The sequence below is a fragment of the Ammospiza caudacuta genome, chromosome 7 (genome assembly GCF_027887145.1).
Source record: "Ammospiza caudacuta isolate bAmmCau1 chromosome 7, bAmmCau1.pri, whole genome shotgun sequence".
In the NCBI taxonomy this organism is placed as follows: Eukaryota; Metazoa; Chordata; class Aves; order Passeriformes; family Passerellidae; genus Ammospiza; species Ammospiza caudacuta.
The window spans coordinates 7,580,478-7,594,684 of record NC_080599.1 but is presented as its reverse complement, the minus strand read 5'-3'; the positions used below and the strand labels follow the sequence as shown (position 1 = coordinate 7,594,684).

The following is a 14,207-nucleotide window of genomic DNA, read 5'->3' as shown; positions in this document are numbered from 1 at the left end:
TATTTTTAAACTGGAGAATTCCAAGAGTCCACTGTATTTTTCAAGAAAGATTTAAGTGTGATCATGCTGAAATGGAGACAGGTTAAATGAACAAAGGGCACCTGTGTGGGGCCAGCAGGTCTGACTGCACTGGGGCACAGCGAGCCTGTTTTCCCTCTGGGCTCCCCAGTGTTCAGCCTGAGAGCAATGCTGAAGATAAAGCAGTAACTCAGAAGGAGCAGAAATCCAAAATCAAAAATAAAGGAATTAAAGAAAATTTCCTTCAAAACAAGATAAATATTTTGAGGGGATTCCTAATGAAAGAGCATAGGATGGACTCAGGGAAATCTGTCCAAGCTTGTCAGTGTCTTCTTTCAACAGTTCACTATGCCCAGAGTGAAGGAATGTCCAACAGCAGCTCCATCGGCCACTTCCTCCTGCTGGCTTTGGCAGACACACGGCAGCTGCAGCTCCTGCACTTCTGCCTCTTGCTGGGCATCTCCCTGGCTGCCCTCCTGGGCAACGGCCTCATCATCAGCGCCGTAGCCTGCAGCCACCACCTGCACACGCCCATGTTCTTCTTCCTGCTCAACCTGGCCCTCACTGACCTGGGCTCCATCTGCACCACAGTCCCCAAAGCCATGCACAATTCCCTCTGGGACACCAGGAACATCTCCGACACAGGATGTGCTGCTCAGCTCTTTTTCTTTCTGTTCTTTACTGGAGCAGATTTCTCCCTCCTGACCATCATGTGCTACGACCGCTACGTGTCCATCTGCAAACCCCTGCACTACGGGACCCTCCTGGGCAGCAGAGCTTGTGCCCACATGGCAGCAGCTGCCTGGGCCAGTGGCTTTGTCTATTCACTGCTGCACACAGCCAATACATTTTCCCTGCCCCTGTGCCATGGCAACACCCTGGGCCAGTTCTTCTGTGAAATTCCCCCAATCCTCAAGCTCTCCTGTTCCAAATCCTACCTCAGGGAACTGGGATTTCTTGCTGTTAGTGCTTCTTTAGCATTTGGCTGCTTTGTATTCATTGTTTTCTCCTACGTGCAGATCTTCAGGGCCGTGCTGAGGATCCCCACTGAGCAGGGACGGCACAAAGCCTTTTCCACCTGCCTCCCTCACCTGGCTGTGGTCTCACTGTTCCTCAGCACTGGATCATTTGCTAACCTGAAACCTCCCTCTATGTCCTCCCCATCCCTGGATCTGACCCTGTCAGTTCTGTACTCGGTGGTGCCTCCAGCCCTGAACCCCCTCATCTACAGCCTGAGGAACCAGGAGCTCAAGGCTGCAGTGTGGAGACTGATGACTGGATGCTTTCAGGAACATTAAACTGCTGGCCAATTTCTGCAAATAACTTATAATCAAATTCATCTTTAAAAGTTATTTTGGGTTTGGTTGTTTTTGTATTTTTACTTTTTTTATACTGACCACAAAAAATTTCATTTCTTCTGACATTTCTCATTTTGTTTCTTTCCACCTTCCCTTTGGCCACACACTCTTCTGACATTTCTCATTTTGTTTCTTTCCACCTTCCCTGTGGCCACACACTGTGTCAATGAGGGGCTGTGCTCTCAGTGGCTTTAAATGAACTAAAGGATGTCCCAGCAGAGTTTTCTGCAGAGATGCCCTTTTGTTGCCTTCTCTGGAGCTGCAGCAGCAATGTCTGTGTGCAGAGCTGGGGGCAGATCAGCGCTGGCCCAGCAGCTGTTCCCAGCAGCAGCAGCACTTGGTGTTGCCAGTGCTGCTGCCGTGGTCCTGCCCCGCTGCCCTGGTGGCCCTGGTGTTGCTGTAGGGCCTGAGTGCTCTCGGGGCCGGGCACAGCCCTGGGGGTGGCAGTGCCGGGGCTGCAGCAGGGACAGGCCATGGGCACTGCTGGGGCAGCGCTGAGGCCTCAGGCCAGGGCCTGGGGGCTCCAGGCTCCTTGCCCAGGCTCTCTCAAGAACACACCCAGGCCAATGCTCAGCACAGAAAAGCTCCGTAAGCAGCCCCAGGCTGGCCGTGGGCAGGCTGGGTGTTAACAGCATGGCTGGGGCTCTGCAAGGGCCCTGGGGGGGATGGGAAGGAGCAGCAGAGCAGGGGCTGATCCATCCCCAGTACGCTGCACAGCCCAGGGCAGCGTCCCAGAGCATCCTCATGGAGCTGCCAACAACATCCCCCCTCTGCAGCCCCGGACTCTCCCCCAGCTCACAGCGGTGCCCCAGCCTTGCAGGCACAGACACGGCAGCACTGGCTCAGGAGCCCCTGTTTGCATTGCACAGAGCAGGAGGAGCACCCCTATGCTGTTGCTGTGGGGACATGAACCTGAGGGAGAACAAATGGGGCCAGCAAGGGCTGGGGGACACCAGGGAAACCACTCAGCTTTGTCCTGGCCTCTGCAGTCAGCCAGAAAGTTTGTTCCCATCAGCTGGGAGTTTCCTGTCCCACTGCAGACGCTGTTGCTCAGAGCCAGGGCTGCAAGGCAGCCACCCCCAAACTGCCCTGAGCATTTCCTTGGCTCCACCTTTGCTTTCTTTCCTCTTCCTGATACAAATGTCTTCCCATTGCCCACCCCTGTTCCCTCGCCTGCAAACAGCCCATCCCTGTTTGCCCTTTCTTCTCTGGCCCCACTCCCCATTGCAGTTCCTGACTTGGCACCACGGGAACGTCCCTTGGGCAACAGGATCATCCTACAAGTGCTGCAGGAATTGTCTGCAGGCTCCTGCAGTGCCTGGTGCTGCTCCCTTGCCAGAGGCACCCCAGGCCAGGGGGGCACATCTGGGCTGCTGTGTCTGGCTCTGGGGCTCTGTGTTCTGGGCAATGAGGAGGAGCTGCAGAGGCTCTGCAGGACTGACAGGATGGGCTTTGGGGCTGGCAGGAGAAGCTGAGGGACCTGGGCTGCACGAGCTTCTGAACAGGAGGCCCAGGGCACATCCTGCAACTGCTCCAAGGGTGGTTTCACAGAATCCCAGAATCAGGAAGGTTGGAAAAGACCTTGGAGATCATCAAGTCCAATCTGTGCCCTGACACCACCTTGCCTCCCCTCAGCCTCCTCTTCTCCAGGATAAACAATCCCAGCTCCCTCAGCCACTCCTCACAGGACTTGTTCTCCTGACCCCTCACCAGCCTTGATGCCCTTCTCTGGACATGTTCCAGCCCCTCCATGGCCTTCCTAAATTGGGGCGCCCAGAACTGGACACAGCACTCGAGGTGCTGCCCAAGCAGTCCTGAGCACAGGGGAAGAATCCCTGCCCTGCTCCTGCTGGCCACACCATTCCTGATCCATAGGAGTGCCAGTGGTTTTATGAGGGAAATGGTGGGGAGAGGGTGATGACAATGTATTATTGATTGTCCACCATGAAGGGTCTTGGTTTTCACATCTGCTCAGAATGCATTAGATGGTGTTGGGGGCTAATATCAAGTGCCATTGCTGATATCAATCTATAAAGAGGAATAGAAAACAGGAAAAAGCAGTTCACTTTGCATTGTTTTCAATACACTTTATTCACTTTGAATTAACTTTTGCAGTCTGTCGAATTAACAACAGAAAAATTGAAAATTTAAATTATTCGCTGTGGCTTGTATTGTTCAGATGTCTAGAAAAAATATTTTATGCTTTTCTCACTGAATTCCTGAATTGAAGAGCTCAAGAAAGAAGAGGCCCCTGGAAGAGGAAAATTCATCAGCAACCTCAAAGTGGCTGAGGATCCATCCCCATCAGAGCAGCAATGAACAGAAATGGGCACAGCTTTGTGGCTGCCCCAGCTCTGGCATGGGCCCTGGGCCTGGAGCAGGAGCAGCTCTTGACGGCCCCAAGGCCGTGGCTCTTGTGCTGCCCTGTGTAGAAGCGAAGGGAGACAACCCATCCTTTGATCAGCATCGAACTCTGATTTATTGATCCACCATGCACATTTTATAACAGTGTTAATTAAGTTCATACATATTGCAAAACCTGAGCTCATCATTGGTTACCGATTACACATCAACCCCTCCTTTTGTTTTCAATACCCGTGGTTTGTTATTGAGACCAAGACTTGTTTTCTCATCCCGTTATGAACCGTTCTCAAGGCCTCCATGTTTGTCACTTTTGCTTTCCCATACCAGCCAAGGACAGAATATTTACTTTTTATTAAAAACAGCCTGAGAACTCCGCTGTTTACAGAAATGTGCCTGAGAAATTTGTTGTTTACAGAAACAGGCTTGAGAATTGCTGCTTACAGCTGTCTTTTACTTTTCCATCAGCTGTATATGATTATGGCATGTCTGAAAAAAACTCTATAAGCCATTTCTGAGCAAAATTCTCCAACAGCCCTGGGCAGATGGGATGGCAGCAGGGGCTGCAGAGCTCTCAGCACCTCAGCCCAAGGGGAGCAGGGCAGCCAGGGAGCCTCCTTTGGCCTTGGCCAAGCACCTTCCCCCATGGCTGGGGCTGAGTCCTGTGACAGCTGCAGCTGCTGCTGTGTCCTTGCCAGGGGCTGAGGCCGTGGGGCCAGTGCCCAGAGCAGCCTGGCCTGAGCAGAGCTGTGGGGCCAGAGCCGGCTGGGCTGGGCTGGGGAGAGGCCCTTGGTGCTGCCCAGAACTCAGGGCAGCTGGCAGAGCTTGCAGGGAGCTGGTCTGGGCTCCGAAAGCCTGGCCCAGAAACCATCAGTGTCCATCTGTAGAAGTCTATCCGAAAATCCTTCATTTTTTTTTGCCTCACAATTGTCATGAGAAAAGACTACCGAAGGGTTAAAACTGCTGAACTGGTTGGGAAAGAAAGTCTCCTGCTTATCTAGTGTGTTCACAAGTGATGTTTGCAGAACACGCCATGCTGTACTTGAAGGGGGCATGCTGCTCTTTTCTGGACAATTGAACTGGACTTTCTTCCAAACTCCTGACCTGGCTGGACTGAGCTCTGGGGTGGCTCCCCCCCCGCTCCATGAGAAGACCCCTCTTGCCTGTCTTCAACCACGGTGACGGACCAACAGAGATGAGAATCCCCTCATCAAGGAACCAAGAACCCCTCTGGTACCCCTTTGGCACCCCCATGGCACCCCGCTGGCAACCTCCTTCCAGAGACTGGGACTGCACTCCCTCCCAAATCAGGGAAGGGGAAAACTTAACGTACATGTGAGCATTCGACCATGAAAACAATGGACTTCTCCCCTCCATGGAAACCTAATTTCAGTTACCTTCCCCCAACCAAGAACAGTATATATATTGGGGTTCGGTCCGACTGTCCTTCGAGATCTCCCCAAGACGTGTACCAGCGAGCTTCGGCGGCGGGACCCCGAAGACATCACGTTTTGGTAGCTATACCCCATTCCCTGACCTCCTTTCCTCCCTTTTTTCCTTGTCTTACCCTTCTCTTCCCTGGATCCCTTAACCAAACGCATATTTAGCTGTGGTTATAATCAATAAAATTGCACCTTGTTGATTTGTTACTGCAAAACCCCTGTGCCTTGTGTTGGTTATTTTTGCACCCAAAAATCATTCGTCACCCGTTTATTTCGGGCGGACCTTCACATGGGCTCCCCCAGCTCTCGGGACCCCGCCGCTGGTCACAGCAGCCCCTGCCTGGCTCCTGCCTGCCCACACCATGGGCATCCACGGCTGCTCCTGGCCATGGAGCTCAGCCAGTGCTGCTGCCGGCTGGGCTTTGCTGCTGCTGCCACCGGACACTGGCTTTCAGCTCCATCTCTTTATTGCAATAGAAGAAGGGGCCATCAGCTACTCCTGCAGAGGTGTTGTTTAGAGGGCATGGCCAGGGGTCTTGGGGGCAGAGGAAAGGACATGTTAGACTCAGGAGGGGCTGGATGGTGCTGGGCTGCTCCTTGGGTCTTTAAAAGAACTCGGGAATGGGTTGGGATGGGACAGAGGAAGATCAGAAAAGAGATAAAGGCAGCTCAGGGATACACACGGACAGAGGAGATGGCAGTTGTGAGGAATGAAATCATGGGGATGAGAGCTCTTTTTCAGAGTAGTAATTGGTAGTTGATGTTAATGAAGTTGATAAGGTCTTCTTTTGAAGTGTTGGTCTGTTGTTAAACATTGAATGTTAGAGTTCTAGGACTTGCCTTCAGTTGCCGTTGCTAACTGTTACTATTTTACCCTGTATTTGTATCTCTCCTCGTCATACTCTGTATTTGTACCCCTTGTTAGTCTTTTGTTAAACATTGAATGTTAGTATTCTAAGACTTGCCTTTAGTTGCTGCTGTTCGATGTTGCTATTTTACCCTGTATTTGTATCTTTCCCCATTGTACTCTGTATTTGTTCCCCTTTCCATCTCACCCGGGATTTGTATCCATTCCCCTTGGGAACCAGTTCCCCTACTCCCCTGCTCCCAGGAGGACTTGCACCCGGACTGAATTTAAATGAGAAGCTGTGGGAACTCTGAACCCTCTCAAAACAACAAACTAGCACACAAACTTTGACTTTAGCCCATCAGAACCACACTAAGTCACCCACTCTTGGCCAGAGCCAGATTTCGTCTTGTCACCATAATTTTGATAGTACCCAGCTTGGAAGATACCCCTTGGATGCGAGCCAATATTTGCCTTCCGAAGGACTCTCGTGAGGATGGAAGCCCCAGCTCTGCCGAGAGACAAAGCTGTACTCCTACTCCTCAGCGTCGTCCAGTGGCATCAGTGGCGGTGTGCGCGACCCCTCGGGTTCCCCAGCCAGAGCTGTCTTTTATAAAGGCCTTTTTGAAGGAGCTGGTCTCCTGGCCCCATTTATCACAGCTTGGTGACTCCTCTGGGATAGTCACATCTGAAGAGGACCAAGGACGGGAGGGCCACCCACCCTTTTGGACCTCCAGGGAACAGCTGGCTACGCCGGACCTGGGAAGACAGCCTGGAACTGGCGACGCAGAGGAGCGCCGGGACCTGGGAAGAACCGGTGGCGGGAGTTGGAGGCGAGGGAGTGGTGAGTGAGTGAGACGGGGGCCGGCAGCTCGTACCCCCGACGTCACTAAGGGCCCCTAGTACCGCATTTCTGGACTCCCCCGAGGGGGCCAGCCGGGAACGGGGGGAAGTGAGTGGAATCGGTGGTTGAGGCGCCTCCAAAAGGGGAAGGACTCCCCCTCCTGGTTAGGAGGGGTGCAAGGGAGGGGCCAGAGGGACCCCCACTGGGACATAACGCTCAGCCTAGGGGTGCAAGGGAGGGGCCAGAGGGAGTCCCATTGGGACCTAATCCCAGACCTAGCCTAGGGGTACAAAGGAGGGGCCAGAGGGAGCCCCATTGGGACCTAACCCCAGACCTAGCCTAGGGGTACAAGGGAGGGGCCAGAGGTAGCCCCGTTGGGACCTAACCCTATGGGAAGTGAAAGGTCAAGCCCGTGAGTGTGGGTGAGGTTCCCCTCCTTTTACTGAGTATGTGAGTAAATTCCCCATACTTACCAGTGTGAAAGTGAATGACTGCTTGAGCAGTAAAAGAATATTAAGTGTTGTTTTGCCCGTCTGTAGTTTTCATTCAGATTGGGGCACCTTAAGATTTCAGTTAAGAACCAAATTACAGTCAGTATGGGAAAGTGTTTGAGTAAAAGAAGAAGATTTGGAAGGGAAGATGAGAAAAAAGAGAAGAATATTCCCCCTGATAGTCCTCTTGGACAGATGCTAGGTCAATGGGACACTCAGGAGGCCACAAAAGGCTTAGACAAAATAAAAATGATTCACTATTGTATGGAAGTCTGGCCTAAGTTAAACCTGCAGGGGGAGTGGCCGTGTGTCCTGGGTTGACTATATGATGCTTCTATACCCAATCGTCTCATTCTGTTTATGTTGAATAATAAGTTTTGTACCTTTAAGAGTGTTCCAGAGAGTGAAGGGGGGGGAGAGAAGAAGCGCACAGTTTGTTTTCAGACACTGCACTCCTCCTCCACATTCCTGCTCCTGGACTGTGTTGTCTGCAGAAGGACAGACAGCAGGACAGAGCTCTTCTTTTGCTTTTTTTAGTTAGTTCTAGCTAGCTGAGGCTAAGAAGTTCCCTGGACTTTTTTTTTTTTCCTTTTTCTTTGGACCTCTTGAAACTGCTCTGGACTGAGCACCCAGGAGAGCACCGGCAGCTGTACCTGTGGCCCATCGGACCAGGCCTGGCCTGCGACAATTCCAGCACCGGAGGGACTGATCAGAGACTGAGTGAGCTAAGCTTCAACCCGGGGTTTTCTCAGTTTGTCATCTCTTTTAGAGTGGCAAGGGGTCTCATTGTTTGATATTGTTTTGGTTTTACTGTTTAATAAACAGGTTTTTTCCACCTTTCTCCAAGGAGGTATTTTTTCCTCCTGGACCAGTTGGGGGGAGGGGCCGATTGGATCTGCTTTTCCCACCAGAGCTTCTTTGGGGGACTCTTCCCCAAATTTACTCTAAACCTGGACAAATACATGAATTGGCGCCCAATGCGTGGCTGGAAAAGGTGGAAAAAAGCTCTATTAATTGTGTGTTTGTTGTTGTTAAAGCAGTTAGTAGCCATGCTGCTTGAACCCCTGATGTCTCTGGTTGTGAAAGCCTTAGTGTGGCTCTGGGCTCTAGACCTTTTTGAGGTTTCAATACCTTTCTGGTCACTAGGATTATTGTCCTTAACAAGTAATTTTTATGGTAGAGGGGTACAGATTCGAATAGCTGTTGTGCTGGCCTTGGTGATAATGATTTATAAAGTGTTTACAAAGATACTGGCCTCTGTTTACGATATGTATGGTCTATGGTTTCTTCATCCTACCCTGCATCCCAATTCCAGTAGTAGGTTTTGGGAATTTATTAGTAATTACACTCAGTCTGTTAGAGGAGGAGCCAAGAATGAGACTTTCCAGCCTTCCCTTTCCTTCTTCTCCTTTGGATCTGTTATGTCACTTTTTCAGAATGTTCCGTTTCCCCTGAATGTTAAAGAGACATTTATTAAATACCAGTTTTGTCGGTTTCTCGGCTGTTTAGGTGGCCTGGAAAGGCCCAGGGATGGCCTTGAAGAGCCGACACTTCAAAGGACGAGAAGAGACTTCTGATCTTTTCTTGGTCTCGGTGTTTATTAATTGTTTATCTAAAAGATTTTCTTTCAGCCCAACAGAGGTCTGCACAGCAAGCCAGCCATGAGCACACTGCAAGCCCCCGGGGCGGTCACTTATCTTTATACCTGAAGTTACGTATACAATATTTATAATTTTTCCCCAATACCTTCTACCCTTATTAACCGGTGCACTTTTAGTAATAACCAATCCCAAAGTGCCACCATCACCACAGAAGATGGAGGCCAAGAAGAAGAAGAAGAAGAGGACACGCCCCAATTCCTCCATCTTACTTCTTTAGACCCCCCTGTACAGAAATCCTAAACCCTGTGTTTTACACTCTAATTAACTTATCCCTTCACCATTCACCCAGTGAAACCCTCCCAGTCCTCATACAGGTGTCATCTCCTGTGTAGGATCAAAGTCCAGCCACCAGACACTTCTGGCAACATTCCAGGACTCCCGAGCCCCCCAAGGGTGTTCTCGGCCACTCTGCACCTCCATCCTGAGGTGCTGAGATCCCACAAGTTTCTGGTATTTAATCTGGTAAGCTTCCTCTATATGGTCTGCAGCTTCTCTAGAATGAGGGCTGAGATATCCAGAGGAGCTAGTGAGACCCCTGGCCCAGAAGCAGATGCAGGCGTGAAAAATCCGGAGTGGTGTGGAGAATGGGAAAATATAGGCCAAACCCTGAAGGAATTTTCTGATCCTGTAGACTGAGATTTTCCACGGGACCAAATTCAGAACACAGCAGAAGTGGGGAAATACCTAAAAGAGAAGTGCCACAACGATTCTAAGGAGAAAAGGCTCATTGCAATAAGCTGGGCCCTGGCCTATGCTTATCGCACTTTGTTAGATAGTGTAGGGCAGCAGACAGAGGCAGGGGGGCAGGGAGATAAATCAGCTATCCCAGTCACTCAAGCTGTAGCCAACAGCCCAGACTCAAAGCCAGCAGCCAAACCAGATACTGAGCCTAAGCCAGCATCTAAACCCATGGCTGTTGCTACCGGTAATAGAAGTGGGAAATGCACGGAAAAAACTAATCGACCAGTGGATGATGATGATGATGGTGATACAGGAGAAGGAACCTCGATGCCTCCTGACATAAAATCAGGAGTCAAAGCAGCAGGTGCAAGATCAGACGCAAATATTGAATCTTATTCCCTGAAGGACCTTCATGGCTTAAGGAAGGATTACACCAGGCGACCTGATGAATCCATAATTAGTTGGCTGGTCCATTTCTGGGATGCTGCAGGTGAGGCTACAATTCTGGATGGCACTGAAGCGAGGCATTTGGGATCCCTGTCACTGGATACTGTCATTGACCAAGGAATGATGAGTGGGGCTAACCCTCACAGCCTCTGGGAACGGGTCCTTAGAAGTGTAGCACAAAGATACCTGTGCGCAGATGATCTCTATATGCAGTAAACCCAGTGGAAAACCATAGAGCAAGGGATTCAATGCTTGAGGGAAATGGCAGTGGCTGAGATTGTCTTCTCAGATGATGGAAACATTGTAAATCCAGACTTGGTACCATGCACATCTGTGATGTGGAGAAAACTTGTACGACTTGGGCCACGAGAAAACGCTTCTGCTTTAGCCATAATGAAGCGGGACGATGGTGAGGAGACTGTGCTGGATATGGCAAAGAAGCTCTGAGCATATGCAGACACTGTGAATGGCCCAACACATGCCAGAATTGCAGCAGTGGAAACATGTCTGCAAAAATTAGAAGACAAGATGGAGGAGGGTCACAAGAAACTGAAGGAGGAGATTAAAGAGGGTTTTCTCCAAATCTCGGCAGTGCAGATCAGAGGTTCTGGTACCCAACGCAGACGTTCCCCAGATGGTGAGAGAAGGTACATCCCACGAGCTGAGCTGTGGTTCTACCTGCATGATTGTGGAGAAGACATGGGGAGATGGCATAGAAAACCTACCGCTGCTCTGGCACAACGGGTGTGTGAACTCAAGACTCAGAGAGGAAGTTCCAGAAGGGAAGCAGCTCCAGTGGCCAGTAACCGAACTGTCACATATGATGATAATGACAATATTTTTGATCCCCTTGAAGGAACATCCAAGACATATGCCCAGGGAAAAAAGGATAACCAGGCTTAGAGGGGCCCTGCCTCTAGCCAGGTAGAGGCTGGGGAAAACCGTGTTTTTTGGACTGTGTGGAATTACTGGCCTGGCACATCTGAATTACAAGAATACAAAGCTTTGGTTGACACTGGTGCACAATGTACATTAATCCCATTGAGACATTTGGGGATAGAGTCCATTTCAATTGCTGGTGTGACAGGGGGATCACAGGATTTTACTTTGGTGGAAGTTGAGGTGAGCCTGACTGGAAATGAGTGGAAGAAGCATCCTATTGTGACTGGCCCAGAGGCCCCATGTATTTTGGGCATAGACTACCTTCGAAGTGGGTATTTCAAAGACCCAAAGGGACTCAGATGGGCATTTGGAATAGCTGCTGTAAAGACAGAGAGTGTCAAGCAGTTGAGCATCTTGCCTGGACTGTCACAAAGCCCATCTGCAGTAGGACTCCTGATGGTGGAAGAGCAACAAGTGCCAATTGCCACCTCAACAGTGCACTGCCAACAGTACTGAACGAATTGAGATGCTGTGATCCCCATCCACAAAATGATCCAAGAGCTGGAGAGCCAAGGGGTGGTCAGCAAAACCCACTCACCTTTCAACAGTCCCATTTTGACTGTGCATAAATCTGAAGGAGAATGGAGATTGACAGTGGACTATTGTGCATTGGATGAAGTGACTCCACCACTGAGCGCTGCTGGGTTGGACATGCTGGAACTCCAGTACGAGCTGGAGTCCAAGGCAGCAAAGTGGTACGCCACTATAGACATTGCCAATGCATTTTTCTCCATTCCCCTGGCAGCAGAATGCAGGCCTCAGTTTGCTTTCACCTGGAGAGGCGTGCAGTACACTTGGAACCGACTGCCCCAGGGGTGGAAGCACAGCCCCACCATCTGCCATGGACTGATCCAGGCTGCACTGCAAAAGGGTGAGGCTCCAGAACATCTGCAATATATTGATGACATCATTGTGTGGGGGAAGACAGCAGCAGAGGTGTTCCAGAAAGAGGAGAAAATCATCCAGATTCTCCTAAAAGCTGGCTTTGCTATCAAGAAGAGCAAAGTCAAGGGACCTGCCTGAGAGACCCAGTTTTTAAGAGTGAAGTGGCAAGATTGACGGTGTCAGATTCCCAACCAATGTCATCAACAAGATCACAGCAATGTCTCCACCATCCAGCAAGAAAGAAACACAAGCTTTCCTAGGCGCCATAGGTTTTTGGAGGATGCATATTCCCGAATACAGTCGGATCGTGAGCCCTCTCTACCTGGTCACCCGTAAGAAGAACACTTTCCACTGGGGCCCTGAGCAGCAACAAGCCTTTGCCCAGATCAAGCAGGAGATTGCTCATGCAGTAGCCCTTGGCCCAGTCAGGACAGGACCAGAGGTGAAGAATGTGCTCTACTCTGCAGCTGGGAACCATGGCTTGTCCTGGAGCCTTTGGCAGAAGGTGCCTGGGGAGACTTGAGGCCGACCACTAGGATTTTGGAGTTGTAGCTACAGAGGGTCTGAAGCCAACTACACTCCCACAGAGAAAGAAATCTTGGCTGCCTGTGAAGGAGTCCAGGCTGCCTCAGAGGTAATAGGCACTGAAGCACAACTCCTGGCATCCCGACTACCAGTATTGGGGTGGATGTTCAAAGCAAAAGTTCCCTCTACACACCATGCCACCAGTGCTACATGGAGCAAATGGATTGCTGTTATCACACAGCGCGCCCATATTCGAAAACTAAATCGCCCTGGGATTCTGGAAATAATTACAAACTGGCCAGAAGGTGAAAACTTTGGTCTCGCTGATGAAGGGGAACAAGAAGTGACACGGGCTGAAGAAGCTCCTCCATACAAGCAACTGCCAGCAGAAGATACATGATACGCTCTCTTTACTGATGGTTCGTGCCGCATTGTGGGAATGAACCGGAAGTGGAAAGCAGCCGTATGGAGCCCCACACGACAGGTGGCAGAGGCCACTGAAGGAGAAGGTGGATCAAGCCAACTTGTTGAACTCAAAGCTGTTCAACTGGCCCTGGACATTGCTGAGAGAGAGAAGTGGCCAAAGCTCTACTTTTACAGTGATTCATGGATGGTAGCCAATGCTCTGTGGGGATGGCTGGAGAGGTGGAAAGAGGCCAACTGACAGCGTAGAGGAAAACCAATTTGGGCTGCTGAAGAGTGGAAAGACATTGCTACCAGGTTAGGGAAGCTGCCTCTGAATGTGGATGCTCATGTTCCCAAGAGTAGAGGTAATGAGGAGCACCAAAACAATGAGCAAGTAGACCAGGCTGCAAAGACAGGAGTGTCCAAAATAGACCTAGATTGGGAACATAAGGGAAAGTTATTCCTAGCTCGATGGGCCCATGATGCCTCAGGCCATCAGGGCAGAGATGCCACCTATAAGTGGGCATGAGACCGAGGGGTGGATTTAACCATGGACAGTATTTCTCAGGTTATACATGACTGTGAGACGTGTGCTGCCATCAAGCAGGCCAAGCGAGTGAAGCCCCTCTGGTACGGTGGGCGGTGGTCCAAGTACAAGTATGGGGAGGCCTGGCAGATTGACTTCATCACACTGCCCCAGACACGCCAGGGCAAGCGCTACATGCTGACCATGGTGGAAGCCACCCTGGATGGTTGGAAACCTACTCTGTGTCTCATGCTACAGCCCGGAACACCATCCTGGGCCTGGAAAAGCAAGTTCTGTGGAGACATGGTACCCCTGAGAGGATCGAGTCAGACAATGGGACTCATTTCAAGAACAGCCTTATCAACACCTGGGCTAGGGAACATGGCATTGAGTGGGTGTACCATATCCCCTACCATGCACCAGCTGCAGGCAAAGTGGAGAGGTACAAAGGACTGTAAAAACCACACTGAAAGCATTAGGTGGGAGATCTTTCAAAAACTGAGAGCAGCATCTGGCTAAAGCCACCTGGTTAGTTAACAGCCGAGGCTCTACTAACTGAGTGGGCCCTGCCCAATCTGAGCCTTTGCATAGAGTAGATGGAGACAAAGTCCCAGTGGTACATGTCACAGGTTTATTAGGGAAGACAGTTTGGATTAATCCTGCCTCGAATACAGACAAACCCATGGGGTTGTTTTTGCTCAGGGACCAGGTTGCACATGGTGGATAATGCAAAAAAAATGGAAGAACATGATGTGTACCTCAGGGAGATCTGAT

General features: G+C 50.6%; 1 protein-coding gene across 1 annotated transcript; it reads left to right on the top strand.

Annotated features, from left to right (window-relative positions):
- The first annotated feature begins 383 nt into the window (after nucleotides 1-383).
- LOC131559837 (olfactory receptor 14J1-like) lies at nucleotides 384-1,316 on the top strand. The gene has a single exon (XM_058808345.1). The coding sequence runs from the start codon at nucleotides 384-386 to the stop codon at nucleotides 1,314-1,316; it is 933 nt and encodes a 310-aa protein (XP_058664328.1).
- The last annotated feature ends 12,891 nt before the right edge of the window (nucleotides 1,317-14,207 follow it).